Below are 27,732 nucleotides of genomic sequence, written 5' to 3' on the forward strand. Positions count from 1 at the left end.
CAACACTGTGACCACCATTCCACAAGCATGCGGTGGGCACAGCCGGAGTGTGCGTTGCAATCTATTATGCCTGGGGCGCAGTTCTGCAAAGACGCTCATGTGTCATCAGTCTTTACATGCACACATGGGCCTTGTGCAAACTGGCAGCCCAAATCTGATTTCCTATCCAGATTATTGGAGTCGGATTGGTTTGGCGCAGCAGTCTGAACAAAGTCAAAATTCTGTTTCATTTCTTTTGCTGTTCCGACTGCATAAAAACGTGACTCCAACCTGGATATCGTCGCTGTTTATAATATATATATTATTTTTTTCCAAAAAAGACAGACATAGGAATTCCCAAGCGGCCGCTCTACCTACTGAGCCAAGGACCCCTGGCCTTGAGGGGGTTCCAGGGAGTCCCCAGCTAAATTTGTAAATATAGCATCAGAATCAGTTCAACCACTTTATCCCTATATAAAGTATACATCGGGCATAAAAAACAAACAAAAAAAAAAATCTTGTGGTCCCTGGCACAAAATACTTTCAGATGAGTGGTAACCTGACACTCAGCCTGAATTTTCATTTAATTTCACTCTCAATGCAGCTGATTTCTGAAATGGGGGCGAGGCCAAAGTGGGACTCCACTATGAACCAACACGATTGGTTCATACTGGATTATCCCGATCCCGATTCGTCGTACAGATTTTCAACCGAGAAACACCCGCCTTCGACAGCGTCACCAGACCCTGAATGCGAGGCAAACGATTCAGGGGGTGGAGCCAGGCTAGGTCCGTGGCCAAATACATATCAATTTGGGGGGGGTCCTTGACATGAAAAGGTTTGAGAACATTGCCTTATGCCGACATTATTTCAGCTCAATGAGACAAAAACACTGAATAATTTTTCATGTTATTTATTTCTGAGCATCGAAAAAAAAAAGATCCTTTCCTTTTTAATTTGTATATAATAACAAACCATCGTCACGGCGAGAAATGGAACGGTATCAATTCTGCAAATATAAAACTTCTGTATAGCAGCTAAAACGTGCCATTTACAGTGGGCCCACATTCAAGTTATTTATTTTACAATAAATATAAAAAATTCGAGTTCTGTTCAAATCCATAAAGGCAACCAAAAACGTAACAAAACCAAAACCAAAAATAGGGTTGCGTGAAGATGTGATAACGTCACATGATGTATACAGTTGCACGGTACTTTTTTTTTACTGCTGTGGTTCTCAAACTGGGGTCCGGGGACCTCCTGAGGTCCTTGAGGTGTTCCAGGGGGTCCCCAGCTATTCATCATCACAATCAGTTTAACCAATTTAAAGCTTTTTTTTTTTACTTTCGCAATTCCATAAATAGCTGATCTACAAGCTCACAACTCTACCCAAAAAATAGACATTTTAACGCAAATATTCTCGTGGGGGTCCCTGTGCGCAAATATGTACTGTCAGAAGGAGTCCACAGCATATACGTACATAAACATTTGGGGGTCCTTGAAATTAAAAAGTTTGAGAACCACTTGTTTTACTGCAACTTGATTAACTCGGGCGACATTTCACCCAAAGTGAATGGAGTAACCTCCAACGTGGGAACCCGTTGGGTAACTTCTTGTCTAGACATACGTGATGTAACACTGGTGAACTGACTACAGCAGTGATTTCCCATACATATACTGTAGGGTCGCCCCATTTTTGGGTCACGGCCCGTTTTTATGGCTAAATATCTGCTTTTTATAACCTTTTCCACATAATATTATGTCTTTATTTCATATTACAATTTTACAAAAAACATTATTTATTTCGAATTACATTATATTTATTATTATATCATGTTATATATTATTCATTCATTTAATAAATACAAAAGGGTTAGGGTCAAAAACATTTCAATCATAAAAAACATCTGAGAAATCATAATGGAATAAATCGTTCGACAGACCACATCAGCCCTATTTTATACGTCGTCACATGACAGTGTCACAGAAAAATATCAGATCTATAAGCTCACAACACATTGCAAGCTTGTATTCCCGCTGTAAAAGCGAGATTTAAATAGCCTTCCTCCAAAAATCGATTGTTCCACAATCTCTGAGTCGGTATAGCTACACCTCCCGAAAGCCGAGAAGAACATTTCATTTCTGGCTAAGCAGCAAACTATACATGCTTTGAAAGAATCTATCGACAGTAGGACACATTTACGCGACCGTAAAGACGAGACAGAAGCGTGCGGGGGCTGTGTAGCATCCGCTTTACCCCCGGGTCATTTTCAGAGCTTCCGTGCTCCACACCGTATGACGGAAGCATTTGAAACGTTTTTTTTTGGGAGGCAACAGTCTAGCTCGCAGTGTTGATTTTGACAGCAAATTTTAATTTAGTCATAGTCTCGTTTTTGTCATATTTTAGTAATCTGAAATGTTTTAGTTTTTGTCTAGTTTTAGTCGACTAAATATACGATTTTAGTCGACTAAATCTACAGTTGATTTAGTCGACTATAATGTATTTTGGCGGTACCTTGATGGCGTCGTAATGGCTGATTTTACACTTGGTTGCATGCTGAAAATAGCCGATCTACCAGCTTGTGAGCTTGCAGATCTGCTTTTTTCGGAGCGCAACACCCGAGCGCAAACAAACATAAAATGACTTGTCTTTTAGTTCTACTGCATCTCTTCTCCACGAGCCCCTCACTGACATTTTAGTCTAGTTTTTATTGGTTGACGAAATTGTCAATATATTTAGTCTTAGTTTGAGTCGTCAAAGCTCAGTTTTTATTTCGTTTTCGGCAGTGAAAAAAGGCAGTCGGCGAACATTTTTCGTCATCGTTTTAGTCGACGAAATCAACACTGCTGTCTCACGTGAGACTACGTGAACAGCCAGCAGCCACGTTGTACGCCGGTTTGCTGAGCCTGATAATCTCTCCACGCGTCCAGCAGCTCCTGAGGGCTCTCCAGAATCGTCACGACGATGGAGGCCCAGTAACACGGCCACTTGAAGTACGGCTGCCCCGACCTGAACAGGCCGAACGACGAGTCCGTGGGATCGATGCCCAGGTGCCTCATGCACATCCCCAGGTACACGTCTTCGATGTAGACGGCCCGGACGTGCCTGGACGCCGCCACCAGCTTGCCGGGCAGGTCCATGGAGAAGGCGTAGCCGAGCCCCCGGGCGTAGGGAGGGTAGCGGTCGTCCGGGAACGCCTCCTCCGGGAGGAACCACTTGGAGTCCGGGTCTCGGAGGACGGCGGGGTCCCTGGCCACCATGCCCGTCAGGTAGTCCTCCGGGGGGGCTTTGAGGAGCAGCCGGACCAGGTTGGGGACGTTCAGGAACATGTCGGAGTCGATCTTCATGGCGTAGGAGGCGTTGGGGCAGCGGGAGCTGAGCCACTCCATGATGAGCATGGTCTTGATGGTCAGGTTGTGGTAGCTGTCCAGGAAGTCGCTCTGGAGGATGTCGCCGTGTTGCTGGCTTTCTTGGATCACCTGCGGGAGTGCAGACAGTGACTTTTTAAAAATAATTTAGCTTTTTCATTTTTTCCAAGACATACAGTACACAGAGCTAAAGACAGAAAAATAATACAAATATTCCACAAGACAAACAATAACGACTAGAAAAGTGAGCTTGGCGGGGACAGATCCCCGGCCAAGCCAGGTCCCTACCCAGGGCCCACAAAGTTGGGAAGGCAGCCAGTCATAGCCAATTGCAATGGAACCTGTCAAATCTGACTGATCCATCTTGATCACATGACTCCACACATAATATGTACCCATGTCTGTGAGGTTTGGACTGAATTTGTAGGAGTAATAGCAAAAAGTGTGTTTTGAAGAAAACAACATTGCTGAAAATGTAGTCCGGCAGTTGCGTCATAATCCAAGGAATCCATGGAAAAAATGATTTTGATTGTACGACCTATGTTTCAAGAGGTGTAGGCCAAAACGTGAAGCGAGCTGTTACAACGCCACCGTGAGGCCCATTTGAAAGGATTGGTCTTCCTTGGCCTATTGGCAGTGTGTGTGCGTTTCTGTGATTCTGTGCAAAACGGGCCCCTCCCGCAAACTTTGAAAGCCAAGTGTAGCCAATCAGAACAGCATCTGAAAAAGCAGATAGATACATATTAGGATCACGAGAATACAAAGATCATGTGTACCGATTTGTGCGAGTTCGAGATCTCTAAGAGTTCTAAGGCAAGGCAGTTTTATTTGTACAGCACATTTCAACAACAAGGCAATTCAATGTGCTTTACACAGAACAACAAGCAAAGGAAACACAATTATACAATAAAAACAACGGATACAGTTACAGTGCAGAAGAGAAAGAAACTAAAGAAAAGAAAAGCAAAGTACCTCAATTCAAAGGCAGTGGCAAACAGAAGTTTTAGTTGTGTTTTAAAATAAATAAGAGTGGCAGCACACCTGCAGTTTTTTCCAGATATGTGCCCAAAACGTGCTTTAAAACTAAATGCTGCTTCCCCACGTTTACTTTTGGTTACATTAGCACAAAGTGTGTTTTGAAGACATCGCAAAATGTTGGAAAATCTGGTTGCCCCGTGATTCAAGGAATCCAGAGGAATCCAAAAATAATTCTTATTGTACGTACGTACGCACGCACGCCTTATGGCTCAAGAGTTATAGGCTATAGGCTTTTATAGGGTTAAAAGCTAATTGGCCTGTTATAGTGCCACCATGAGGTTGATTTGAAAGATTTGGGGCAGAGGTTCTGCCTTGGTCTACTGGGAGTGTGTACACAGTTTCACGCCAATCGGTCCAACAGCGCTAGAAATTAGCTGTCACGCTGACACGAGGACAGACAGACAGACAGACAGAGACAGACTTGAGTGAAAACATAATCCTCCGCACGTTCTGGCCTCCGGACGAGGATAAAAATTGCCCATACAAATGAAGTGCCTTCATTTGTATGGGTTCAAATTGGGCTGGACGATATGACTTCAAATAAATATTGTGATGATTTCAGACTTTTTCCTCGAATATGATTAACTGAAAAAAAGTGAAGAAAAGAGGTCTACAGGCTCAAAACGCATCGTAGAATTGCTATTTTAGCTACTAGACTCTAGTAATCGGCCGGATTGGCGGTGCGACTTCGGGTAGAGGCCCGAACCGCTAGTAACTAGAGGTTCGGGCCTCTACCCGACGTTGCATTGTCAGAGTACCCGTTGTACCCGGCTACCTGTGTCCCTTTCATGCCCATATATGGAGATCTCTATCTGTCAGTCCTTGTCCCTTTTATGCGCATATATGGAGGTCTCTGATGTCTCATTAGTATATGCCCATACCCTCCCTGTATATTGGTATACCCATATATAGGCATATTGGTTGGATATGAGATTCTGGACAACTGAATATCCATAATTATCCATATATGGACATATCGGTCTGATCGACGGTTCTGAAGAACTGCATATCCGAACGACTCGGAGGCGGGCACCGTACTCCCCCAAGTCCTTGCCGATTCGCTCGCCGAGTTTGAAGTCGGTCGGTCCCATATATGCACATGACCATATATGGGCATAGTGGTCGGATCTGTGGCTCTGTACAACCGGATCTCCATATATACCTATGTATATATGGGCTTATGGGGTTTGTTTATGGTTATGTCTGAGTCATAGTGATATGCCTATATATGGGCGTATTGGGTTTATTTATGGTTATGTCTGAGTCATAGTGATATGCCTACAGTATGTGGGCGCATCGGGTTACATTGCCGTGGTCCCCCCTGTATAATATTACTGTTAAAAGTCAAAGGGGCGCTCTAACGTAACCTATGAATGATCCTAGGTCCATGTAAAATGGAATGGACGGTTGTGACATGAGCCCAAAAAACGTCTCTTCCGTCCTCTCCAATGATAGGATTTGGAGAAAAAGGTCGCCCAGACACCCTTTGTTTACGCTGTTACTGGATGTACCCTGTTTTAAAAAAAACTCTGGCACTCGATGTGTTAATATTTTGCTGATATACATTTTAAGCACATAAACATAATGCATAAACAAGTGTGAGGTTCCAGCACCCTGGTAGTACAGGAAATCAATATTCTATTCACTGTAATGATGAGGTTGTGCATGTTGGTGGTAGTTTCAAACTGGAGCTGGCAGCTCTGTCTGCGGGGGTGTAGAGGACGGCATGAGAGGAGAGGATGTGGTCACTGAGTATCCTGTAGATCATGTCTAGCACATATAGAGATGTAAAACCTTCAACTTAACCACAAGCCTATGCCTTGCAAAGATCAGAGAGAATGTAGTTTTTCTATGTCAACTGTATCAAGGTTTAATTGCCATCACTCATACAAGCAGCAAAAAGCAATTATGCGAGATCCTCCAAAAATACGACTGTGCACAGGTTCGATTCCCGGCAATGTGTCCCTGAGCAAGATACTTAACCCCCAACTGCCATGATAGCCACCAGTGTCTTCATTGTTCGCCTCTGCCACCCCTCGCCTCACACCACCCTGTTTAGAACAACAGAGCCTGCCTACTTCATAAACTTCACAAACTTGTTCAGTCTGAACATAACCATATACAGCAGTGGTTCTCAACGTGTGGGTCGGGACCCCAGGGAGGTGGGGGTTTCCTATTATATATATTTTTATTAGGGAATTCAGTTTAGGGTTCAAAGACAGGTGCATATGCATGAACAGTTATATGTATATCCCTCTTTACCCCGCATCGTCTCTGTATATAAAACAAAAATTGAAAGAAGAGAAAAAGGAAATATATATGTATAAATCATACAGGTACTCACGGACTTGAAGTATAGTAGTATAAAGAGAAATAAAAATTACTGGGGAGTGTGTATTCTGTTGACAGAAATGAGTTAAATAAGGAATTCAGCACAAAAATTAACCCATTAAGACCGGGAACGCATCCGTGTGTCATTTTAAGATTTCTTAATATTCAAATATAGCAGATATACAAGCTCACCGAGTGCCGCGCTATGAGCTTGTAGATCTGCTATTTTTTTTTAATCGTGAAAGAAATTATATATATTTTTTAAGCGAACATTTTTAACTCTGTTACAACTTCTGGGGGTCCCTGGAACAACATATTTTGAGATGGGGGTCCACGGCCAAATACATATAATTTTTGAGAACCACTGATATTATAGCAACAAATTATTTAAAAAAAAAGTTAGGATTTGGAAGACATGTAGAAAGCCCAGAAGCAAAGCTTTGAGTTAATAAAAATGTATTATATTCAAAGACCCACGATTTTCCACGATTTAAAAATAAATAAATAGCAGATCTACAAGCTCGAATACGCGGCACTCGGTGCCGTGCTACGAGCTTGTAGATCTGCTATTTTTGAATAACCAAAGAAGTCTAAAAATGACAGATGCGTTCCCGGTCTTAAAGGGTTAAAAGAAAGTTTTTAAAAAAACAAGGGGAGGGGGAGCTAGACTCAGTCAGGGGGCATATAACATAGGGTATATTTAGAGAGAAATTAAAGGAGGGGATGGGGTCAGAGGATTCTACGATCAAGGCGTTTGAGGAGATAAACCAAGCAAATTATTGGATTAAAAAAAATCTATTCGAACTTTTGAGTCGATTCGTTGATAAATACATACATACAAAAACCACCCTGCTTCTCGATTAACCTACATGAGCAAGATGAAGTCGGTTATTGGTTCTAATTATCGGTTTTGATATACTTCCGGTTAAATGTCCAGCCCTAGGTTCACACCTGCCGCCATTAAAAGTACAAAATAAATAGATAAAAAAACACTTAAAACAGTACTATGTAATGTTGCCGATCAGTGGTCACTTTGGACGCGGGTAACGTTCATGAGGTGTGTGTGTGTGTGTGTGTGTGTGTGTGTGTAAAAATCAAAGTTTGAGCCTAAACATGAATATCTATTTTTTGGGGAACTAATGCTTTATAGATTTATTCTGTAGGTTTTGGAGTATGAGTATTGAGGTGTCTGTGTGCGCGTGTGCAGTAAACTGGAACAGTAATGCTCATCCTTAACAATGGGTTCCTTTGAAATACTGAACTGGCTATAGGAATTGTGGAAGTACAAAGAAGAACTGGGAACCAAACTGGAAAACCACAAAAGAGCCAGTCAGGGTCTACAAAAACAGGCCCAAAATGATCCCACACACGGGTGTCCCCAGCTGAATGACATATAGCAGTGGTTCTCAAACGTTTTCATATTGATGTATTGGGCCGCAGACCCCCCCCCCCCCCCATCTGAAAATGTTTTGTGCCAGGGACCCCCCTCCCTCCCCCTGTTCGGGGGATGGAAGCCAGGTATATGGAGGGTGATATTTGTCACTACACGTACTCCTACGGGCTAGGGTGCCACCCTAATATCACTTACTCCAGAGAGACACTTACTGAACAAACACTCTATAGCAATGATTACTATCAGAATATTTAACACTTATTTTAAGAAAATAATATCACTTACTCCACTTTTAAGGGGCAGCACAATGAATGTACTTACACGGTTTAGGCGGGAGGAGTAGCCTTCGTCATACTCCTCCCGCTCAACACTAGTGTTGGGAGGGAGGAGGAGGACGAAGGCTCCACGTCCTCCCGGCGGGGGCTCCTCGCTGGCAGGATTGATTGATTGATTAGGTACTTTATTAACAGTTTGCAAATAGTGCAGTGGTACGATTATACAATGGTGCTAAAAGGATAACAAGCCCTAAGGGCTTGTTTCCATTGTGGTCCTGTGTGAGGCGAGTCAGTAGTATGTAGATACAACAGCAGTGACACACAGAAATGTGTGTGGGGAGGATTTAATTGGCATAACGACTACATTGGGGAGAAAAGGGGGTTGAAAAGAAAAAAAATAAATTAAAAATGAAGTTTGAGAAACCCAGCAATAGACCAATTGCTAAGAAAACGGATAGTTATAGCTAGGGCTGTCGCGATTACGGAATTGTACTTGAAGATTAATTGTCACTCGATTACCGATTTAATTGCGTTTCTGATTATGAACAAAAAAAATAACATTTCTGTTTGGCTTTTAGGCTTCTTAAACACAAGGTGCACAGGGCAGGTATGAGACATAACTTACATAATTAATAACTTTACACTTTCAAATTATTATAATTTTAAAAAAAATAGTGGAAATAATGGGATAGTGGAAATAGACGATTTTGAGCTTGTAGATCTGCCATTTCCACAATTTTTTAATTAAAAAAGAATAAACTAAACATTTTCAACATGGAAATGATGATGATTATGACAATTATGCAAAAAAAAATAAAAAATCTCAAATAATTGCGATGATGTAATAATTGTGGACAGGTTATAGCCCCACTTGCCTGTTCCTGTAGAGCCTCTGCTGCCTCTTGCTCCTTATTGGCCAGTCCCAGGAAGAAGTAGTGGCTGACCACCTGGCCCAGCACTAAGCTTTCATTGGCCCAGGTTTGGCGTATGGCGTCGCGGGCCGCCCGGTCCTGCGGCGCCACCGGGATCATGAGGACCACGAAGGGCTTTCGCCACCGACACTGGTCAGGTTGGTCCAGTAGAAGTCGATACGGGTGTGGGTACGACACAAAGAACTGCGCCGGAGAACCCCGTAGTGGTGACGTCTGTGTAGGCATAGAGTTCAAGACCATTATGTTCAATGTGTGTGTTTGTCAGTGATGGAAAAAGTACTCAAATTCCACCAATACTGCAATATAAAAATACTCTGTTAGGGCGCGCTCCCACCAAGAGTTGGCTGGCCGCTGTTTGCAGAATCTGCCAATGCATTGTCAATGCAAATGCGTTGATTCACGCAAGAGCAGATTTTTCCGCTAGTCGCGCAGACCTTGCGTTTATCTGCTCTCCGCGACTAAGCATAAAACTGCTGGAGGCAGGCGCTGATTTTCTCCCTCTGTCCAATCGGGTGAGTCGAAGGCGGACTGTCTCAAGACTGAGGAAGCAACATGGTGCTCAAGGCAGCAGGCACCATAGACATATAAAGGTAGACGCCTCATTCGGCTCTGAAGCGTTTGTATCTCGGGCGCACTTCCTGCTTCCGCAGGGCTGCCGTGTGCGTCACAGAAGCGGAAGTTTGGTAGGCCAATCAGAGGCAGGTGGGGGCGGGTCTTTTTGTAACCCAGCTTTTAACCCTTTAAGAGGCAGCAGCTGTGCGCAGCATCTAGTTAGTTGGAACTTGGCAAACTCCACACTCTATTTGTGAAATTCAAATAAGAGACATGGTCCTTTTTCATATCAAGGTCCATTATTTATTCAGCATTTGAGTCACGGAACACCGTTTGATAAGCTGGTAGCCTCTCACACCCAAAACTTAGAATATGTTATCGTTCGATAAGATGTTGTCAAAATAACAATTGTTTACGTTCTCTAATTGTGTACTTGTTTAGTAAGTAATTCAGATGTTTAACAATTTGACTCTTGACAGTGTGAAATGTTATACTCAAGATTTAAAGATCTATAAGGGTCCATTTGGTTATCAACTCTCCATCATTTAGCTGGGTACCACCTGGAACCCCCTCAAGGACCACTGGTGGTTCCCGGACCACTGGTTGAGAACCATTGCACTGACAAGTCCCGGAAAAGACGCACTGTGATTGGCCAGTAGTCAACGCACTGTGAGCGCTGTGATTGGCCAGTAGTCACTTTGAGTGACAGGTTCCCTGCGGAAGACGGAAGAGCCGCCGTGTATTGCGATACCAGTCGCCCCAATGAACTGCAGAGGCCAATGAGGTATCTAGGTTTCTTAGCCTCGCGTGGCCAGACAATATCACACGACACACTGCGTGGATATTAGTCTGGTCCTTATCAACGATAGATTTTTTTCCAAGGGGCGGTTACAAAAAGATCCAAACGGACTCTATTGGTTAGACCTAAACCAATCAGAGCAGTGCTTCCTTGTTCACGAACTAATCAGAGCAGTGCTTCCTTGTACGTCATTGCTCCAAATAAGGTGATAAGCCCGCCCACATTTGGATACTGGGCCCTGGTTGGCTCCACACCACTGCGGAGGGAGAGAAATGGAATCTCTATGGAGGGGGGCCAGACCTAATCTGCCGAGGGCTAAAGTGCGATGCGATTTTGCAAAGGCAGATTCGGCTGGAACCAGGCTATAGGTTTCTAATATCTATGGCAGGCACAGGCGGTGCGGGCTACGGGGAGGCTCCTGAAAGTGAGTGACAGGCGCGACACTCCCGTTTTTTTTAATCCGCTGGCTGCAAAAAACTGTGGCTGCGCACAACCTGCGTTTAACAGCGGCCAGCCAACTCTTGGTGGGAGCGCGCCCTTACAAGTACGAGTCAAATACAAAAGTATTGGCATAAAAAAAAAAAAAAGTACTAAAAATAGCAGATCTACAAGCTCACAACGTGTCGCGATGCGACACGTTGTGAGCTTGTAGATCTGCTATTTTCAAATAGCCTATGTATAAAATAGGGCTAACGTGGTTAATGTATGTTTCATAATATAATAATTTATATCTGAAAAGTAATTAGTAACTTAAGTTTTCAAATAATTGTAGAGGAGTAAAAGTACAATATTTGCCTCTGAGATGTAGTGGAGTAGAAGTAAACGTATTGGAAATTGGAAATACTCACGTAAAGTGCAAATACCTCAAAATTGTACTTAAGTACAGTACTTGAGTAAATGTACTTAGTTACTTTACACCACTGGTGTTTTACCTGTGAGGGCCAGACATCCCCACAAGTATAGTAGAATTTAAGAAATAGACATTGTTGAGCACCATTTTCCTGGACCTCACAAGAGAAATGGTTGTTTTATGATTGAAAAGATACGTTTTCAATCAGGATTTATTTTTTGTTGGTTAAAACATTAAAGGAGCATTTCACCCCTGGAAGAAACTGCAATCACTCAATGCAGGGTCCCCACACATTTTTAGCAATGAATTTCCAAAACTTTTCCAAAACTTTTCCAGAATATTTAGCCCAATTTCCAGGCCTATATAACAATCATTCAGCGCAATAATGTGTCTCTTACTCCTATGTAGAATGCCCAAAGATAGGCAGTGTAGCAAAAATAAAGCATAGAATATAGAATAGTACAATTTCATTCAAAATTTCGTGCAAAATTAGGGCATAGCTCACTGGAAGACTCATTATGGCATCCGTATGACTTATTTTATTTAAATAATATATGCCATCACACAGCCCGTTCGGCGAAAAACTACTTATGTTACATATTTCGTGTAATGTTATACATGTTTATGAAAATGTTTTGTATTAACAAAATCAATAGCCAAAAACAATGCATAGCCAAATATTTTTCCAGGACCCTTGATAAATTCCAGGACCTTTGATCAATTCCCAAACTTTTCCAGTACTGGATAATTTTTTTTTCAATTTCAAAATATTTCCAGGAATTTCATGACCGTGGGGACCCTGTCAATGGTAATAGTATTTGTAGTAGATAACAGTAGCACCATTTAAAATTTGCACCCTATGGCCAGAAAAATAATGAAATCTGTGTGTTTGACTAGGGTTTGACTGGACTGCTGCATTACTACAATGACCATAATGCTTTGGTGCCTTGTGGCAGGGGAGGTTCCATGTGGGTGTGATCTCCAACAATAACATCCAAACAGCATGCCAGTGTCGCCATGTCTGCTTATTATAAGCGGCTTCTTTCTAAAATGTAGTTGATATTTGGGCTTGTTTCCAAATGTTTTGATTGTTGTTTAAACCAGTGGTTCTCAAACATGTTCATGTATTTTTCCACAGACCCCCATCTGAAATTATAATTTGTGCCAGGGAGCCCCTAACAAATATGTGTCAAAAATATTCCACATTTCCCCTTATATGTTTGTATTTGTATGTTTTGTATGTTCGGTTTGTTTGTTAGTAATGTGCTAGTCTTTTCTTTTTTTGTGTATGTTTGTTTTCATGTTCTGAAAAATCCAATAAAAAGTAAGTAGTTTTGCACTTTTTCCCCCTCAAGATTTTTTTGTAAATAGCAGATCTACAAGCTCACAATGGGTCGCGAAGCGTTGTGAGCTTGTAGATCGGCAATTTTCAAATATATAATATCCCATGTCTAGGTAAAGTGCTCTTGGCCTAGTTATCTTCTTTTGGCCTTGTTTTCATAGACCTGGCTGCTTATTTCTCTCACAATATCTGGCAACACTGGCTGTACTCGCACACGTTCATCTAGTTACATATATGTCCAAGGATTCGTTAGTGATGTCATATCACTGGGACATCCTTGGTATCTTTCTGCTGTTCTACTTCCGTGTCGCATAGTATTGACATCACTGTCGAATCCTTGGTATTATGATCCTAGCCTTTGCGACGGTGTTTGTTTACCAGCGCTGCCACTCCACGCTGTATTTTTTTTTCAAGCTTGCGCTTATGAAACACTACACAGGATTATTATTTCATGTCAACATTCAAGTACAACTATCAGAAGATAACTCAGGTAAAGTAATGCCTCACTCTGCAAGGGGGGTTGCCCGCTGGCCGCAGCTAATGGGAGTGGCCGAGTGGCGAAAGAAGGTTGAACAAAGTGTTACGGGGGCTGTCGTTTGGAGCTGGTCTGACTGAGACGCGTCAAGACAACATGTAGTGCGGAAAGGAATGAGACATATCTCTCATGACGCAAATAACGTCACGAAGAATGCGAAGATTACTAGATATCTAAAAACACAGATTATTCACACAAAAAAACCCAGGATCTTGTTTCTTGACTCCTAAACTTCATTAAAAGACCGAAAACTTCTTCCAGGGGTGAAATGCTCCTTTAATTGTTTTGGGCGGTAAAGAGCTCTATATTCTGATAGAAATCAGTGCTATAGAGTGTTTGTTCAGTAACATGGGTCTCCCCGTCTCTCCAGCTCTTCAACAGAAAATACATTTTCAGGTGGGTTACAAATTTCATCCAGTCAGAGAACCCATTTATCACCTTCAGTTTTATAGTGTTCCAGTTTCAATTGTATCTGCTCATTTCACTTCACTTATTTATCATGTATGAGTTCTGTCTCCCGAGTGTATAAAACTGTTAAAATTGGTATCCCGATTCCCGACCTGAAAATGTTTATTTTCTTTCCGCTGGAGAGACAGCGTGGAGAGAGACACTTACTGAACAAACACTCTATAGCAGGGGTTTTCAACAGGTGGTCCGTGGACCACTGGTGGACCGTGAAGGTATTGCACGTGGTCCCTGACCATGCATTTAGTAATGTAGAGAGTGAAAGTGAATATTTTCTTCCATGGAACAGTGCAATAATGATCTGGTGATGATGCGTCAATGTTATCAGTTACTGGGAAGTCGGAGGTCAAGAAATTCCACAGAAAATCTCAAGAAGGGGAAGTGTATGGGAGCCGTTATTATATTATGAGCCGTTATTACATTATGAGTTGCCTGATTGAGTCATCATTATTAGGAAAAGTGCCCATATAAATCACATGTGTCTGCTCACTCATACATAATTACAAAACATGAGTTTAGTGGAAGGTTGGATAAAGTAAGAGAATGTTGTGGGGTAGGAAAACATCCTTTTTTTTGCTCTGGACCACTCACATATTTCAGTTAAATAATGCCTGGGCTTGATATAGTTTGTTGCACATAGTGTCGTGCAACAAATTAAATCAAGCCCTTAACAGTCATTATTTAATTGCAAGCTTGTTCTCCCACACCACGCCTATAATTCAATATATTAACATTTTCTTACATTTGATGGACTTATTAAATATTATTTTAATACATTTTACAAAGGTATTTTTTAATTTTTACATTTATTCTATTTACATGTTAAAACATTTTCCCATGGACCACCTGCAGGCCTAATTATGCCATGGACCACTATTAGTCCGTGGACTATAGAGCACCGAAGTCTGACGTCACTACCACTAGAGGGCGCTGTTTCACGGGTTTGTGGCATTATTATTTGTGTTGAAATCCCCATTTGGGAATCTTAGATCACGTCATATAAGAACTGTGTTCCAAACATAAACACACCACCATGGCGTTTTTGTCAGGGGGGTGGCTCTGCATCGTTTATGATATTCATTCATATTTGATACAGCCTGTTTCTGGCGAAAATGTTATTAATTATGCCTTAAAAGTCTTAAGAACTACTACTTCCGGGTCTGAAATCACTGTCCCTTCAGCAGCCGTGTTCATGGGAATTGTAGTCTTTGGGTTGTTTGACTCGTTTCTAGTGTTTATATTGTGTTACTCTTTGGGTAAATGTGTACATTTACGCCTTCAGTCGATGCTTCATATCCATATGAGTAAAATCGACAAGGGTGGTGCGTTTATTTTTGGAACAGTTCTTATATGAAGCGATCTAAGATTTCCCAATGAGGATATCAACACAAAAAGTAAAGCCACGAACCTGCGGAAAAGCGCCCTCTACTAGCAGTGATGTCAGGACTCTATAGGTTGAGAAACAGTGGGATGCAGACATAAGATGCATAGCAAGTGTTACCAAAGCACTAATCTTAGTCCATATCCCCACCCAACACAACAGTGGTCCCCAGGTTGATTCTTAGTCAGGGTGGTGGTCCCTGATTCACAATCAGTTTATTTAGCACTTATTTTAAGAAAATAATATCACTTACTGCACTTTTAAGGGGCAGTGCAATGAATGTACTTACACGGTTTCCAGTATTGAGTTTGGTTGTCAAAATCCTTTTCAATGACAGTTGGTTTGAAAACACAAAAAGCCCAATGGTCACCGCCAGCACCAGCCCCAGCCATAGCCTTCTCTTGGACATCTCCTTTTTTTAACTGCAAGACACAAAATGGAAGTGAAAATACACAATCTTCATCTGGACAGGTCAGAAACGAACCCACAGAAGATTAGGCGAGAACTCGTCTGACGGCACTGTCATCAGTGTTGTGTAAATTAATGTATTTTCTTTGTTTGCACATTATATTTTCTAGTATGTTGAATTGGATATGATGTTTATTGTACATATTTTTCTTTTCGATTTCTACCCGTTCATATGATGTGTTTGCATAGTAGTGCATATTTGTCTGTCACTAAATGTTTCCATGAATTGAGTACAAACTAAGGACCCCAATGGAAACAAGCCATAGTGCGTTCTTGGGTTTTAAAATCCTTTTAACAGACCTTGTATCGAACTGTACTTCCCTGTGCTTGTCTTTGAAAACTGTTAATAAAGTATGCAATCAATCATTCATATTAAAGTGTATTTTCAGATATTTAAACCCTCAATATTTAGTAAACTTGACCGTTGGCTCTATCTGAACTTTGTCTGCTCTTTCTCCCCCTCCTTACTGCCAAACCTCTTTTCTGAAAACAGCCGATCTACAAGCTCACTGTGAGCTTGTAGATCTGCTATTTTCAGTGAATGTTCCCCCCAGAAGAGGGACGCTAAGGTTCAACCAGTTAATGTAAAAAAAAGAAAAGGCAGACAGGCATAGCCAAACTGTGCACACACACTCCCTGGATGCAGATTTTTCACATGGGCCTGTTATAGCGCCACCAGGCGGCCGATGTATGCAAATAAAACATTTTGACAGTACTCCTACAAATTTTGTCCATGTGCACGCATACTCGCACTACGTTGAGGAACAAATGCCACCCTTTTAGCATTGCCCTATTGTAGCGCCACCAGGAGGTAGATTTTTGCACCAAAAAAAAAAAGTATATTACTCCCACACATTTTGTCCAAACATCACACAAATCGGTACACATTATCTATAGTCAAGTGATCAAGACGGATCCGTCCAATTTTTCATATTCAATCCTGATTGGCGAATTCCGAACATTGATGGCCTACAATAACCTACCTGACCTGGCGGAGACCTCTGCTCCGAGGATCACTTTAATTTTTTTTTAATATAAAGCCTTCCATTCTATCATAGAGCTGAATGGCATGTGTATTCTGGCATTGCATATATATGTTAAAGGGATATTTCACTTTAAAAAAAACTCTACTCAGGCTTTTGTGAGCCCCCCAGACCGTTTTTAAGTAGCTTGATTTAGTATTTAGATATTTGATAATCATTTTATCAGACACGCCCCCTTCCTATACAAACCCATTATAACTTCAAACTCAATTTTTAACCCGTTAGATTCATCAAAAACACCCGTCCTTGGTTCTGCTGACTCACCCTGCCCTCCTAATACGTGAGGGGGCCGTGTTTTTTTGATTACTTTTTTCATTTATTTATTTTTTTTCATTTTCAAAAAAAAAAAATTAAATATAAATGAAAAAAGTTATCGAAAAAACACGGCCCCCTCACGTTAAGACTGTTCAGCTCACAAACTATTTGTGCAAGATATTATGAAAGTATCAGTGACCGCAGACATCTCTGCCAGACTGCCACAGAAACTTGTGAAATGAAACGGAAGCCAGTAAAGCCACTTGCTTCCTTCAAAACAGCCCAGGTAGTTATCACTTCTCCCCTTAGACAGGCGAGCACCCCCCCCCTTTCTTTACCCCCCGCTTTCTTTACCCCCACCCCCCCCCCCCCCCTTTAAAATAAAATCCCATGACTGAAAAAGTTTGTACTTGTATGGCCTAACGTGCGATTTGCGAAACAGTGTGAAAGGACCCCCCCCCCCCCACCCAATAGTACTGTTACAATTAACATAAATGATGTAAAATGATGTAAAATGATGATTATTTGCGTAATATTGTTCCTGCTGTTCTACATACAGATTGAGGCTTTAACCTTTGCTCTTATATGAAATATCCGAGACTATAAAGATTTTACGGAAGATGCTTCTGAACATACATGTATGCTCAACATGCTTAAAGGAGTAGTTCACCCCAAAAATTACTTATTTTCTATCCATTACAAACCCCATCAAGCATTGAATTCATGGAGATTTTTTTGTCTTTTGTCGCATTACTAAGCCAATAATTTGATTACCGGCGGAAAGATGCTAATGTATCCGGTAGGAGACTCAATGAGACTCTTTGAGTCTCCTACCGGAGAGACCGCCGATCATCAAATTAATGGCTTAGGAATGCAACAAAAAAAAAAAAAATCTCCATGAATTCAAGGCTTCATGGGGTGTGTAATCGATAGAAAATAAGTAATTTTTTGGGGTGAACTACTCTAAGGAAAAAGTATACTGTAGCACATTGGTTCTCAAACTTGGGTCAGGGGACCCCCCAGGGGTACTTGGGGGTGGGGGGGGGGGGTCCAGGGGTTCCCCAGCAAAAGTAGTTAACATTTTAACCACTTCATCAACGTATATTTTGGCAATTTAAAAATAGCAGATCTTACATAAATCTTCTCCTCTGGGGGTCCCCGGCACAAACCCTTTTCAGATGGGGGTCCGCGGACAAATACAATTTGGGGGTCCTTGACTTGAGAACCACTGCTGTGGCAGAAGAATAAAACAGCTTGTTGTATGTCTCTCATGATCAGCCTAACTGCTCAGCCTCTCTAGAACTGTGCAGAAGAAGTGCAGTGGTGTAAAGTAACTAAGTACGTACACTCAAGTACAGTACTTAAGTACACTTTTGAGGATTTTTTACTTTACTGGTGTATTTCCCATTTTCTGTACTTTTACTTCCACTCCACTACATCTCAGAGGAAAATATTGTACTTTTACTCCACTACAATTATTTGAATGAAGGTAGGGTAAGTGATTTGCTTTGGTTAAAATAAGTGTTAAATAGCTCTATATTCTGATAGTACTCATTGCTATAGAGTGTTTGTTCAGTATTAGGAGTCTCCTTGTCTCTCCAGCTCTTTATTAAACAGAAAATGCATTTTCGTTTCAGTTTCAGTTTCATTTCCAATTTTATCCAACCAGGACAGAGAACTCAATCAGGATACAGATTAAACAAGTGAAATTGGAAGTGATGACACTAAGAAATGAGCAGACAAAATTGGAACTGGAACACTATAAAAATTAAGCTTAAAAATGGGTACTTTTTCCTGATTGGCTGAGATTTTGTCACCTACCGAAAAATGTATTTTCTGTTTATTAAAGAGCTGGAGAGACAGGGAGACATCTGTTACTGAAAAAACACTCTATAGCAATGATTACTATCAGAATATAGTATTTTAACCTTTTAACAAAATACTTTTTGTTTTAACCAAAAAATATCACTTACCTTTAAGTTACGAGTTACTTTGCAGATATAAATTATAAATTATTACATTATAAAACATACCACTTTAGCCCTATTCTATACATAGGCAATTTGAAAATAGCCGATCTACAAGCTCACAAAGCGTCGCATTGTAGATCTGCTATTTTCAAATATTTTAGTGCTTTTACTTTTGGTACTTTAAGTACATTTTGATGCCAATACTTTTGTACTTTTACTTACGTCAATTTTAAATTCTGGACTTTTACTTGTAACAGAGTATTTCTATATCGCAGTATTGGTACTTTTACTTAAGTGTGGAATTTCAGTACTTTTTCCACCACTGAAGGAGTGGAGGTCATTAGGAAAAGAGCCATCAATCTTCATAAACGTCAGCTCCAGCCACTCTCCCAATGCCTAATCTAATTCACGCTTCGACGTACGATGATGGTGTCTCTTGCCCCAAGCATAGCAGATCTACAAGCCCACACTGCGTTGCATGTGTGGCACGTTGTGGGCTTGTAAAGTATCTGGCGTACGATACCGCTGTGCGATGAAGGATAAATAAGGCTCAATTCATGCACCGTCATACGATGGTGTCGGGTGCCCAAAATATCAGACTACTACAAGCCGTGACCCATTGTTTGAGGACAGTAGGCTAACGGTAAGGACGGTATCTTTATGGAAATTGAATAATTGCTTATCGTTATGATTATCTCTTCCTATGTAATTTTATGAATGTCAGTCGGTCAGTCACACACTCTTGGTTCTCCTGAGTGGCTTAAGCAAATGCTCAGAATTTGCACATGGCCATTGACCATTAGCATATGCACACCATGAGGAAGCCAATTTTTCACTTTTCCCAAATTCAAGCTGTTTATTAGCCTTTTTTGGAAACTCTGTCTAACTCTACGACCACAGTTTTCGCCGTTACTGCACATGCGGCCACGTGCGCATACATGGCGGCCACGGGGTCTGTTTGGAATGTACTCTGTTAGCTCTTGGTGCTAACCTTATCTCTATGGTTCTAACAGCGTTGGCGCCCACGTGGTCTGTTGTCCAGGTTACGCTCCCCCAGGCTATGGGATAGACTTCCCGGAGTAGACTTTAGCTGAATTCCGATACCCCAAACTTTCACACTCGCTCACTCTCCTCGCGTCCTCCACTCGCGCCTATGCCCCGCCCCTGCGAGGAGGAGAGTACAGAATAGAAGAATAGACAATGCCTCAATGAAGATGGCCACATAGTTATCTTTATAGTTAACAATGTTGTGCGAAGCCATTTATTCCTGAAATAGTGAACGAAGTGCCTGGATGCGCAAACTTACATTCATGAATGGAATAAACAGTCGTCCCTCTCGAAAAGGGAAATACATGCATGTTCTTGAAAATAGTTATTTATTGAAATGAAAATCACTTCAAACTTGTGTTTTTCTGTCATGTAGAACACCCTGGGAACCCATTCAGTAAAACAAAACAATCAACAATACATAAATAAATACTTTCATACAAAATATAAGGCATAAGTGATATAGAGGTGAAGCCAACAGCTGCCTAGAACTTGGGTGTGTAATGTGCTGAACTTGAGGTAAAAATGCATTGTCAGAAGAGGAAATACAACAATTATATTTAAAAAGGTAGGGTAAGTGATTTTCTTTGGTTAAAATAAATGTTAAATAGCTCTATATTCTGATAGTAATCATTGCTATAGAGTGTTTGTTCAGTAACAGGAGTTCCCATGTCTCTCCAGCTCTTCATTAAAACAGAAAATGCATTTTCAGGTAAGGATACCAATTTTAACCAATCAGGATAGAGAACTCAAGACAGGCTACAGATTAAACTTTGGAAGTGATGAGAAGACAACATTGGATAAAAATGAAGCTGATAAATGGGTACTCTGTCCTGATTGGCTGAAAATGTGTCACCTACCTGAAAATGTATGGTATTTTATGTTTATCAAAGACCTCTGTTACTGAACAAACACTCTATAGCAATGATTACTTTTTGTTTTAACCGAAAAATATCACTTACCCTACCTTTTAGCAAACACATAGATAGGTATGGGTAGTTAAACAGCTGCAATAGATCAGCAATGAACACATTTGAATCATTGAGAAATAACAACACTATGAAGGACTATGTATCCTCATGGCCTGTGTGTGAGTGAGAGAACTAATCTTCAGCACCAGGGAACTCTATGTTGGTGAGAACCTGTAATATCCCCACTCTTGCCCTGGCCTCCTGTCTCTTGTCAAAACGCCTCAGAATTGGAAGAAGGCTCTGCAAGTAGAGCTCATCTTCATTCTGACTTGAGAGCTGAGACTGGAGATTTTCAACCATCCCAAGGAGCCCGCGCTCAAGGGTGGATTAATTCGACCCGCACCGCTTCCTCTTCCCTGGCTCCACGGAGAGAAGGGATTTTGGAGTTGGGTCGAGGGAGGTAGTTGGGTTGAAGGGACGTAGTTGGGTTGAAGGGACGTAGTTGGGTTGAGGGAGGTGGCAGAGGTGTTGGGTTGACGACATGGAACTTGGGTGTTTGCTCTTCAGAGGATTGTGTCTGAAAACGGCGGGGCATCGGTGATGGCTGTGTTTCCACTTCTGGGTGGCTTTGGTTGCTGGCCCCATCCTCTGTTATAGCCTCAAGGTGTAGCGTCGCCATTTGCTGACCATCTCTCTGTCAGAATTAGAATCAACTTTATTATCACAGGTTTACAGGTGTAAAACAGTGGGTGAAATTTGTGTTTGTGCAAGTGCCATGGTTTTTGTTATTTTCATCAAAAGAGAATAGGAAGAAGAAGGGGAAGAGAGAGAATAGATCAATAAAAACAATCTACACACCTGTGTGGCCTGACCTCGATTACTCGAATAGTCGACTAATCAGTCGAGGGGAGTCTTGAGTCGACCGCCAATCTCTTAGTCGAATTAGGAATTATTGATCCTTATTCAACTGAGAGATTGGCCTAATTTGTTATATTAATTAACTAATAGTTTGCCAAAAATAGGATATACATCATGAATTATTGGGAGAAACCAAGCAAGTATATGTATCAGACATTAAGCACCCCTACTGCCCAAATGGAATGTTCCTCTATTGCATAACATCTTTTTTGCATGATTCGACTGAGAGATTGGCAGTCGAATCAGACCGCTTCAACTGCCAATCTCAGTCGAATCATGCCAAAACAAAAAGCAACATTTGGCCAATCAGATTGGACTATAGATATCCTTAGTCGGGGACAGGCCTACACCTGTGTCACTGTCGGCAGCCTTGACATGTTGCGACTTGTTGCTAGCCCCTGAAGATATTGCTCAAGCTATGTCATTATGTGATAACAAGGCCATAACTTCTTGCCTCCAGCTGCTTTTTTCCTCTAGTCTTCCTTGTTTTTATATGTGTCCCGTAGATTCTTCCACTTTGTTTTGGCAGTAGGCAGTAGGCACTAATAAAAAGACAAAAGAAGAAAGATGACATTAAGCACATTAAATAATAGACTGATAGATTAATATATACAGTATATGTTATTTTACATTCCCTGGATCCCTAACTTACTGTATGCAACCTATTTTCTTGTTAGAGGTTTCTGGTGACAGGATACTTTCTTCACTACGATTGCCTACAACTACAGGGGTTGGAATCTCTACCGTCTCTTGAATTGTTGAAGAGGTGACCCAGGCAATTTGGGAAGCTCTCCAACCACATGTTATGCCCCTGCCCGGAACAGAGGACTGGCTCTCAATTGCATGGGGGGGGGGGGGTTTCCTAGTGGGCATCACTTCCTGTCGATATGATCAGGTATCAGGGATCAAATCGACAGGAAGTGATGCCCACCGTGCCCTAGGAAACTTGTGGATAGGAGCACTGGATGGAAAACATGTGGTTCTGCAGAACCACATGTTTTTGAAAGAAAAGAGCGCTCATCTCTCGGTAGGCCCCCTGGCCAGGATATGGTTACAACGCGCCACTTCGTGATGCGTTGCAAGCTTGTAGATCTTTAGGCAGCACCTAACTCAGGATCTGCACTTTACAACTACAAAGGCGTGATAAGAAGCGGCTTGCTATAGCTCCTCATGCATTGAAGGAGGCATGAGCTCAGGTCTTTGCTCTCCCTAGGCTGGCAGAGGGAGAGTAGTGCCCAGGATTACATAGGCAATTGGCACTGGGTGAAAAAAATATGGGTTACAAAATCGTGGGATAAAAATCTTACAAAAAACAACTACGAAGGCAATTGTGTTGATGGCTCTGGTGGATGCCAGCCTCATGTTCAGAGTCATTGACGTAGGGGCCTATGGTCGGAATAGTGACGGTGGCGTCCTATCCAGCTCCCCACTTGGAAGAGGTCTGAGGGAGGGAACGCTTGACATTCCCGAAGACGTCCCATTACCAGGAGCTGAACTAATGGGACCAAATGCCGTTCGTGATCGAGGGAGATGGGGCCTTCCCACTCAAACGCCATCTAGAGCTGTCAAGATTACAAATTTAAAGTTGACGATGAATTGTCGCTCAAATAATTGCGATTAACGATTTAATTGTATTTTTGCCACTGAACATTGGAACATAATGAATACATTTTTCAGATTGCCTTTAAGACATTTTTTGTACTTTCCAAAAATGTAAAAAAGAATAAGCTGAGGGCATCTTCAATTTACAGGCTCTCTCTCGTGCCCGACGAATCGTTGAAAAATGCGTTTGGCATCCTGACCCAACAGTGGCGCCTGTACCACAGGGTGCTAAAGGCATTCCCGCCTGACAAGGCAGAGAAAGTGGTGAAAGCCACCTGCAGACTGCAGAACTACCTGAGGTGGCATGGGGAAGTGGAGGGCCCAGGGGAGATCACCATGACAACACCAGGCACAACAGCTGGCGTAAACATTACATGAGGGTTAAATTAAATAATAGCAGTGGTGGAAGAAGTACTCAGATATTTTACTTAAGTAAAAGTAGCAATACCACAATATAAAAATACTCTACAAGTAAAAGGCATGTGTTCAAAATGTTACTTGAGTAAAAGTACAAAAGTACTGGCATCAATATATACTTTAAAGTACCAAAAGTAAAAGTACTAGAATGTTGAGCTTGCAGACCGTCTATTTTCAATTCGCCTATGTATAGAATAGGGCTAAAGCGGTTAATGTATGTTTTATATTGTAATAATTGATATCTTTGTATCTACTTTACACCACTGAATAATAGTTTAACTTAATGTGGTATTCTACAGGATCCCTAATCACGTCGATTTGTTTGACACATATAGTAGCAATCCTAATCTTTAAAGTCAACCACAGACTGTTGATAGCTAAATTCACATTGGCCAACTTTTTAGCTTAGCTTTGCCTACATAACATCAACTTACCATCCATTCCAAGCCTTGCAGCGATGGCCGGGCGAAAGCCCTCTTGTTTATGTCCATGTAGCTGGGCAATTTTTTTTAAATAAATGTCGGAGGAACTCACAGACTTCAAGGATGAGTCTCTCATCGCCCCTTTTGGATTTTTTTTTACCAGAAGCTACGGTGTTGGTGGTAGCCATTGTTGTCTTTGTCCTCCTGCGCGTAGCGCGGGGGGGGGGGGAGAGCTCACCACAATCCAGTTCTTGCCACCCGCGGACGCACGAAACGAGCACGAGAATTTCACGGGACCGCGCCCGCTCGCCTCACCGCCCTTCAACTTCTCCGCGCATCCCAAAATAATCGCCCGTCTCTCATTGAAAGTTACATAGGCACGTCAGCCGCTCCCCGTCTCAAACGACCTTAAGGGATATTATTTGATTTAGTTTACAAAGCTGAATATTCATACAGAAGTCAAGAGGCATACTTTAAATCAGTGGTTCTCAAACGTTTTAATTTCAAGGACCCAAATAACTCCGAGAGTGTACAAATGAAACCATTACTACACTCAGAGTTACAGACCTGTAAGGGTCCATTTTGGTTCCATTTGTACACTCTCAGAGCAGAGGTGGGCAGCATTTATGTCCAGAGGGCCATACTGACTTCGATAAAGTGAGCGAGGGGCCACACATTGTACAATTGAATTGGAACTTGAACTACATAGTGCTGAATCGGCCTCAGGTCTTAATTGGGTCAACAGACTTCAAAGTCGTGTGATTCTGCCTGGTTTTAGCAGGAAACGGGGGCGCTGGCATCATGCTCAACTCCTTCAAGTCTTCAGAATTTGAAGACTGTCACCCCAAAAGCCACAATCGCATCATATCGTCGCAGTCAAGTAGAAACTTCTTATCTCTACATGTTAACCTTTTTTTCTTCTTTTTTTTTCGTAAAATGAATGCCCTATTTGATCATTACCGCAGCATCACACAAAAGCATCAGAAGTAGCAGATCCACAAGCTCAAAACGCAGCGCGAAGCGGCACGTTCCGAGCTTGTAGATCTGCCATTTTTTGCCGTTTTGAATTTGAATCCTAAAAGTAACAGTTTTGGACATAAACATTATAGTTTCCACCCAACAGAGACGAAATATGAAATAGTCAAGCACTCGCTTGAGGAAAGTAATTAGTTGAGTATGGATCACCTGATCACCTGATGCACAGGAAACGTAACTAAGTGTGGCTCTTAAGTGTGGTTCAGCGTGTAGGACATTGTTGTCTCTACAAGTGTGAACTTGCTACGGTTTCCTTGTCGGGTTAGTTTTTGTTTCATTTGTTTTTAAACGTTTTTTTTTATTTTTTTTATTTAGAGTAGCCAATAATTTTTTACCCCATTTTTTTTTAACCCCAGACAGACAGACAGACAGACAGACAGACAGACAGACAGACAGACAGACAGACAGACGCACACACTCACTCACTAAAAAGAAAAAGGCTGGTAAGTTGGATGACAGAACCAGAGTCCTGAACAGCATCCAACTCAAAATATAAACAGTCATCTGTTTTTTTTTCTCTGAATGTTTTCCATCTCCTTAAGTTTCTTACTTCAGTGGTCTCTTCTCTTAATATAGGCTACTACAGTTTCAGACAATTCATGCCTTTTGTTTTAGAAGCAAATTAAAGCCATTAAAAGAGCACAGCTATTGCACACCTGTAGATCTGACAGGTAAACAACAACAACAAAACTAATTACTTGAATTTGTAAAGTAACTATCCACAGGCTACTGGGAAATGTAGTCAAGCTAGTAACTTTGTCATCAGTGGTGCAAAGTAACTGAGTACATGTACTCAATGTTATGTTATTTACAAAACATGCATTAACCACTTTAGCCTTATATAAACATCGGTTATTTTAAAACAGCAGATCTACAAGCTCACAACGTTGTGAGCTTGTAGACCTGCTACATGTGAAAACTTGTGAAATGGGCCATTCTCCATAATGAGTACTTTTACTTTTGGTACTTTAAGTACATTTTGATAAACAGGATTGGATACATTCTAACATGATTAAAGTTACCATTGGTAATCAATCACCCAGCCAGAGGTTAGTCTTCTGTAGTGGTGGAAAAAGTACTCGCATCTTTTCCTTAAGTAAGAGTATCAATACTGCAGTGTAGAAATACTCTGTTACAAGTCAAAGTCCGGTAATCAAAATGTACTTGAGTAAAAGTACAAAAGTATTGGAATCAAAATATACTTAAAGTAGCAAAAGTAAAAGCACTCATTGTGCAGAATGTCCCATTTCACAAGTTCAAAATGTATACAAATCTTTTGAAAATAGCTGATCTACAAGCTCACAATGTGTCGAATCGCGACGCATTGTGAGCTTGTAGATCGGCTATTTTCAAATGGCCGAAACATTTATAGGGCTGAAGTGGTTAATGTATGTTTTGCAAAAGTAACTAAAGCTGTCAAATAATTGTAGTGGAGTAAAAGTACAATATTTGCAATGAGAAGTAGTGGAGTAGAAGTAAAAGTATTGAAAATGGTAAATACTCCAGTAACTGTAAAGTATAAATTCCTCAAAAGTGTACTTAAGTACAATACTTGAGTACATGTACTTAGTTACTTTACACCACTGAACTGAAAAGCATTGCCAAGCACATGTCGCACTAAACGCAAGCGTGTGTCCAATTAGGCTACTAATTACAACCAAACACCTGTAGAATTCACCTGATCAATGATCCAGCCTGTCTGTGAGAAGGTAAACTCAGGGGAAAAAAACACACTTCAAAACCAGTGGTGTAAAGTAACTAAGTACATTTACTCAAGTACTGTACTTAAGTACAATTTTAACTTTTTTACTTTACTGGAGAATTTCCAGTTGTCTATACTTTTACTTCTACTCCACTACATCTCAGAGGCAAATATTGTACTTTTACTCCACTACAATCATTTGAAGACTTAGGTACTAGTTACTTTTGCAGATATAAATTACTACATTAAAAAAATAATACGCTTTAGCCCTATTTTATACCCAGGCTTTTTGAAAATAGCCGATCTACAAGCTTGTGATGCGAAGCGTTGTGAGCCTGTAGATCTGCTATTTTCAAACAATTTAGTATATTTACTTTTGGTACTTTAAGGACATTTTGGTACCAATACTTTTGTACTTTTACACAAGCAAATTTTGAATTCCAGACTTTTACTTACTTAGAGCTAGGCTACTTCTACATTGCAGTATTGATACTTTTACTTAGAAGTAAAACATTTTACACCACAGTTCAAAACACTGAATTGAAATCATATATATATATATATATATATATATATATATATATATATATATATAGGCCTACTGATTTCTATAATTTACCTCATGGGTAAACAGATGTCTCCAGAAGGATCTCATGCAGGCTGTGTCAAGCAGCAGGAACAGAACAGGGTTGACACAATGT

General features: G+C 41.1%; 1 protein-coding gene across 1 annotated transcript; it reads right to left on the bottom strand.

Annotated features, from left to right (window-relative positions):
* Positions 1-879: 879 nt before the first annotated feature.
* LOC308075680 (beta-1,3-galactosyltransferase 5-like) lies at positions 880-27,732 on the bottom strand. The gene is made up of 4 exons (XM_080415628.1): positions 27,651-27,732; positions 15,531-15,663; positions 9,257-9,530; positions 880-3,494 (listed from the first exon to the last, which is right to left on the bottom strand). The coding sequence occupies exons 2-4, from the start codon at positions 15,648-15,650 to the stop codon at positions 2,842-2,844; spliced, it is 1,047 nt and encodes a 348-aa protein (XP_080271754.1). The 5' UTR covers positions 15,651-15,663; positions 27,651-27,732; the 3' UTR covers positions 880-2,841.

Source organism: Gymnoscopelus braueri (assembly GCF_963280865.1).
Source record: "Gymnoscopelus braueri genome assembly, chromosome: 20".
Lineage (NCBI taxonomy): Eukaryota > Metazoa > Chordata > Actinopteri > Myctophiformes > Myctophidae > Gymnoscopelus > Gymnoscopelus braueri.

What these genes read in the sequence shown, in the direction of transcription:
- LOC308075680 (XM_080415628.1), bottom strand. Translation starts at nt 15,650, where the DNA reads ATGTCCAAGAGAAGGCTATGGCTGGGGCTGGTGCTGGCGGTGACCATT. An exon ending in AACTCAATACTGGAAACCGT is followed by an intron (nt 9,531 to 15,530) that starts GTAAGTACATTC and finishes ATGCCTACACAG; the next exon opens with ACGTCACCACTACGGGGTTC. An exon ending in GGCTCTACAGGAACAGGCAA is followed by an intron (nt 3,495 to 9,256) that starts GTGGGGCTATAA and finishes GAAAAAGCTAAA; the next exon opens with TTATTTTTAAAAAGTCACTG.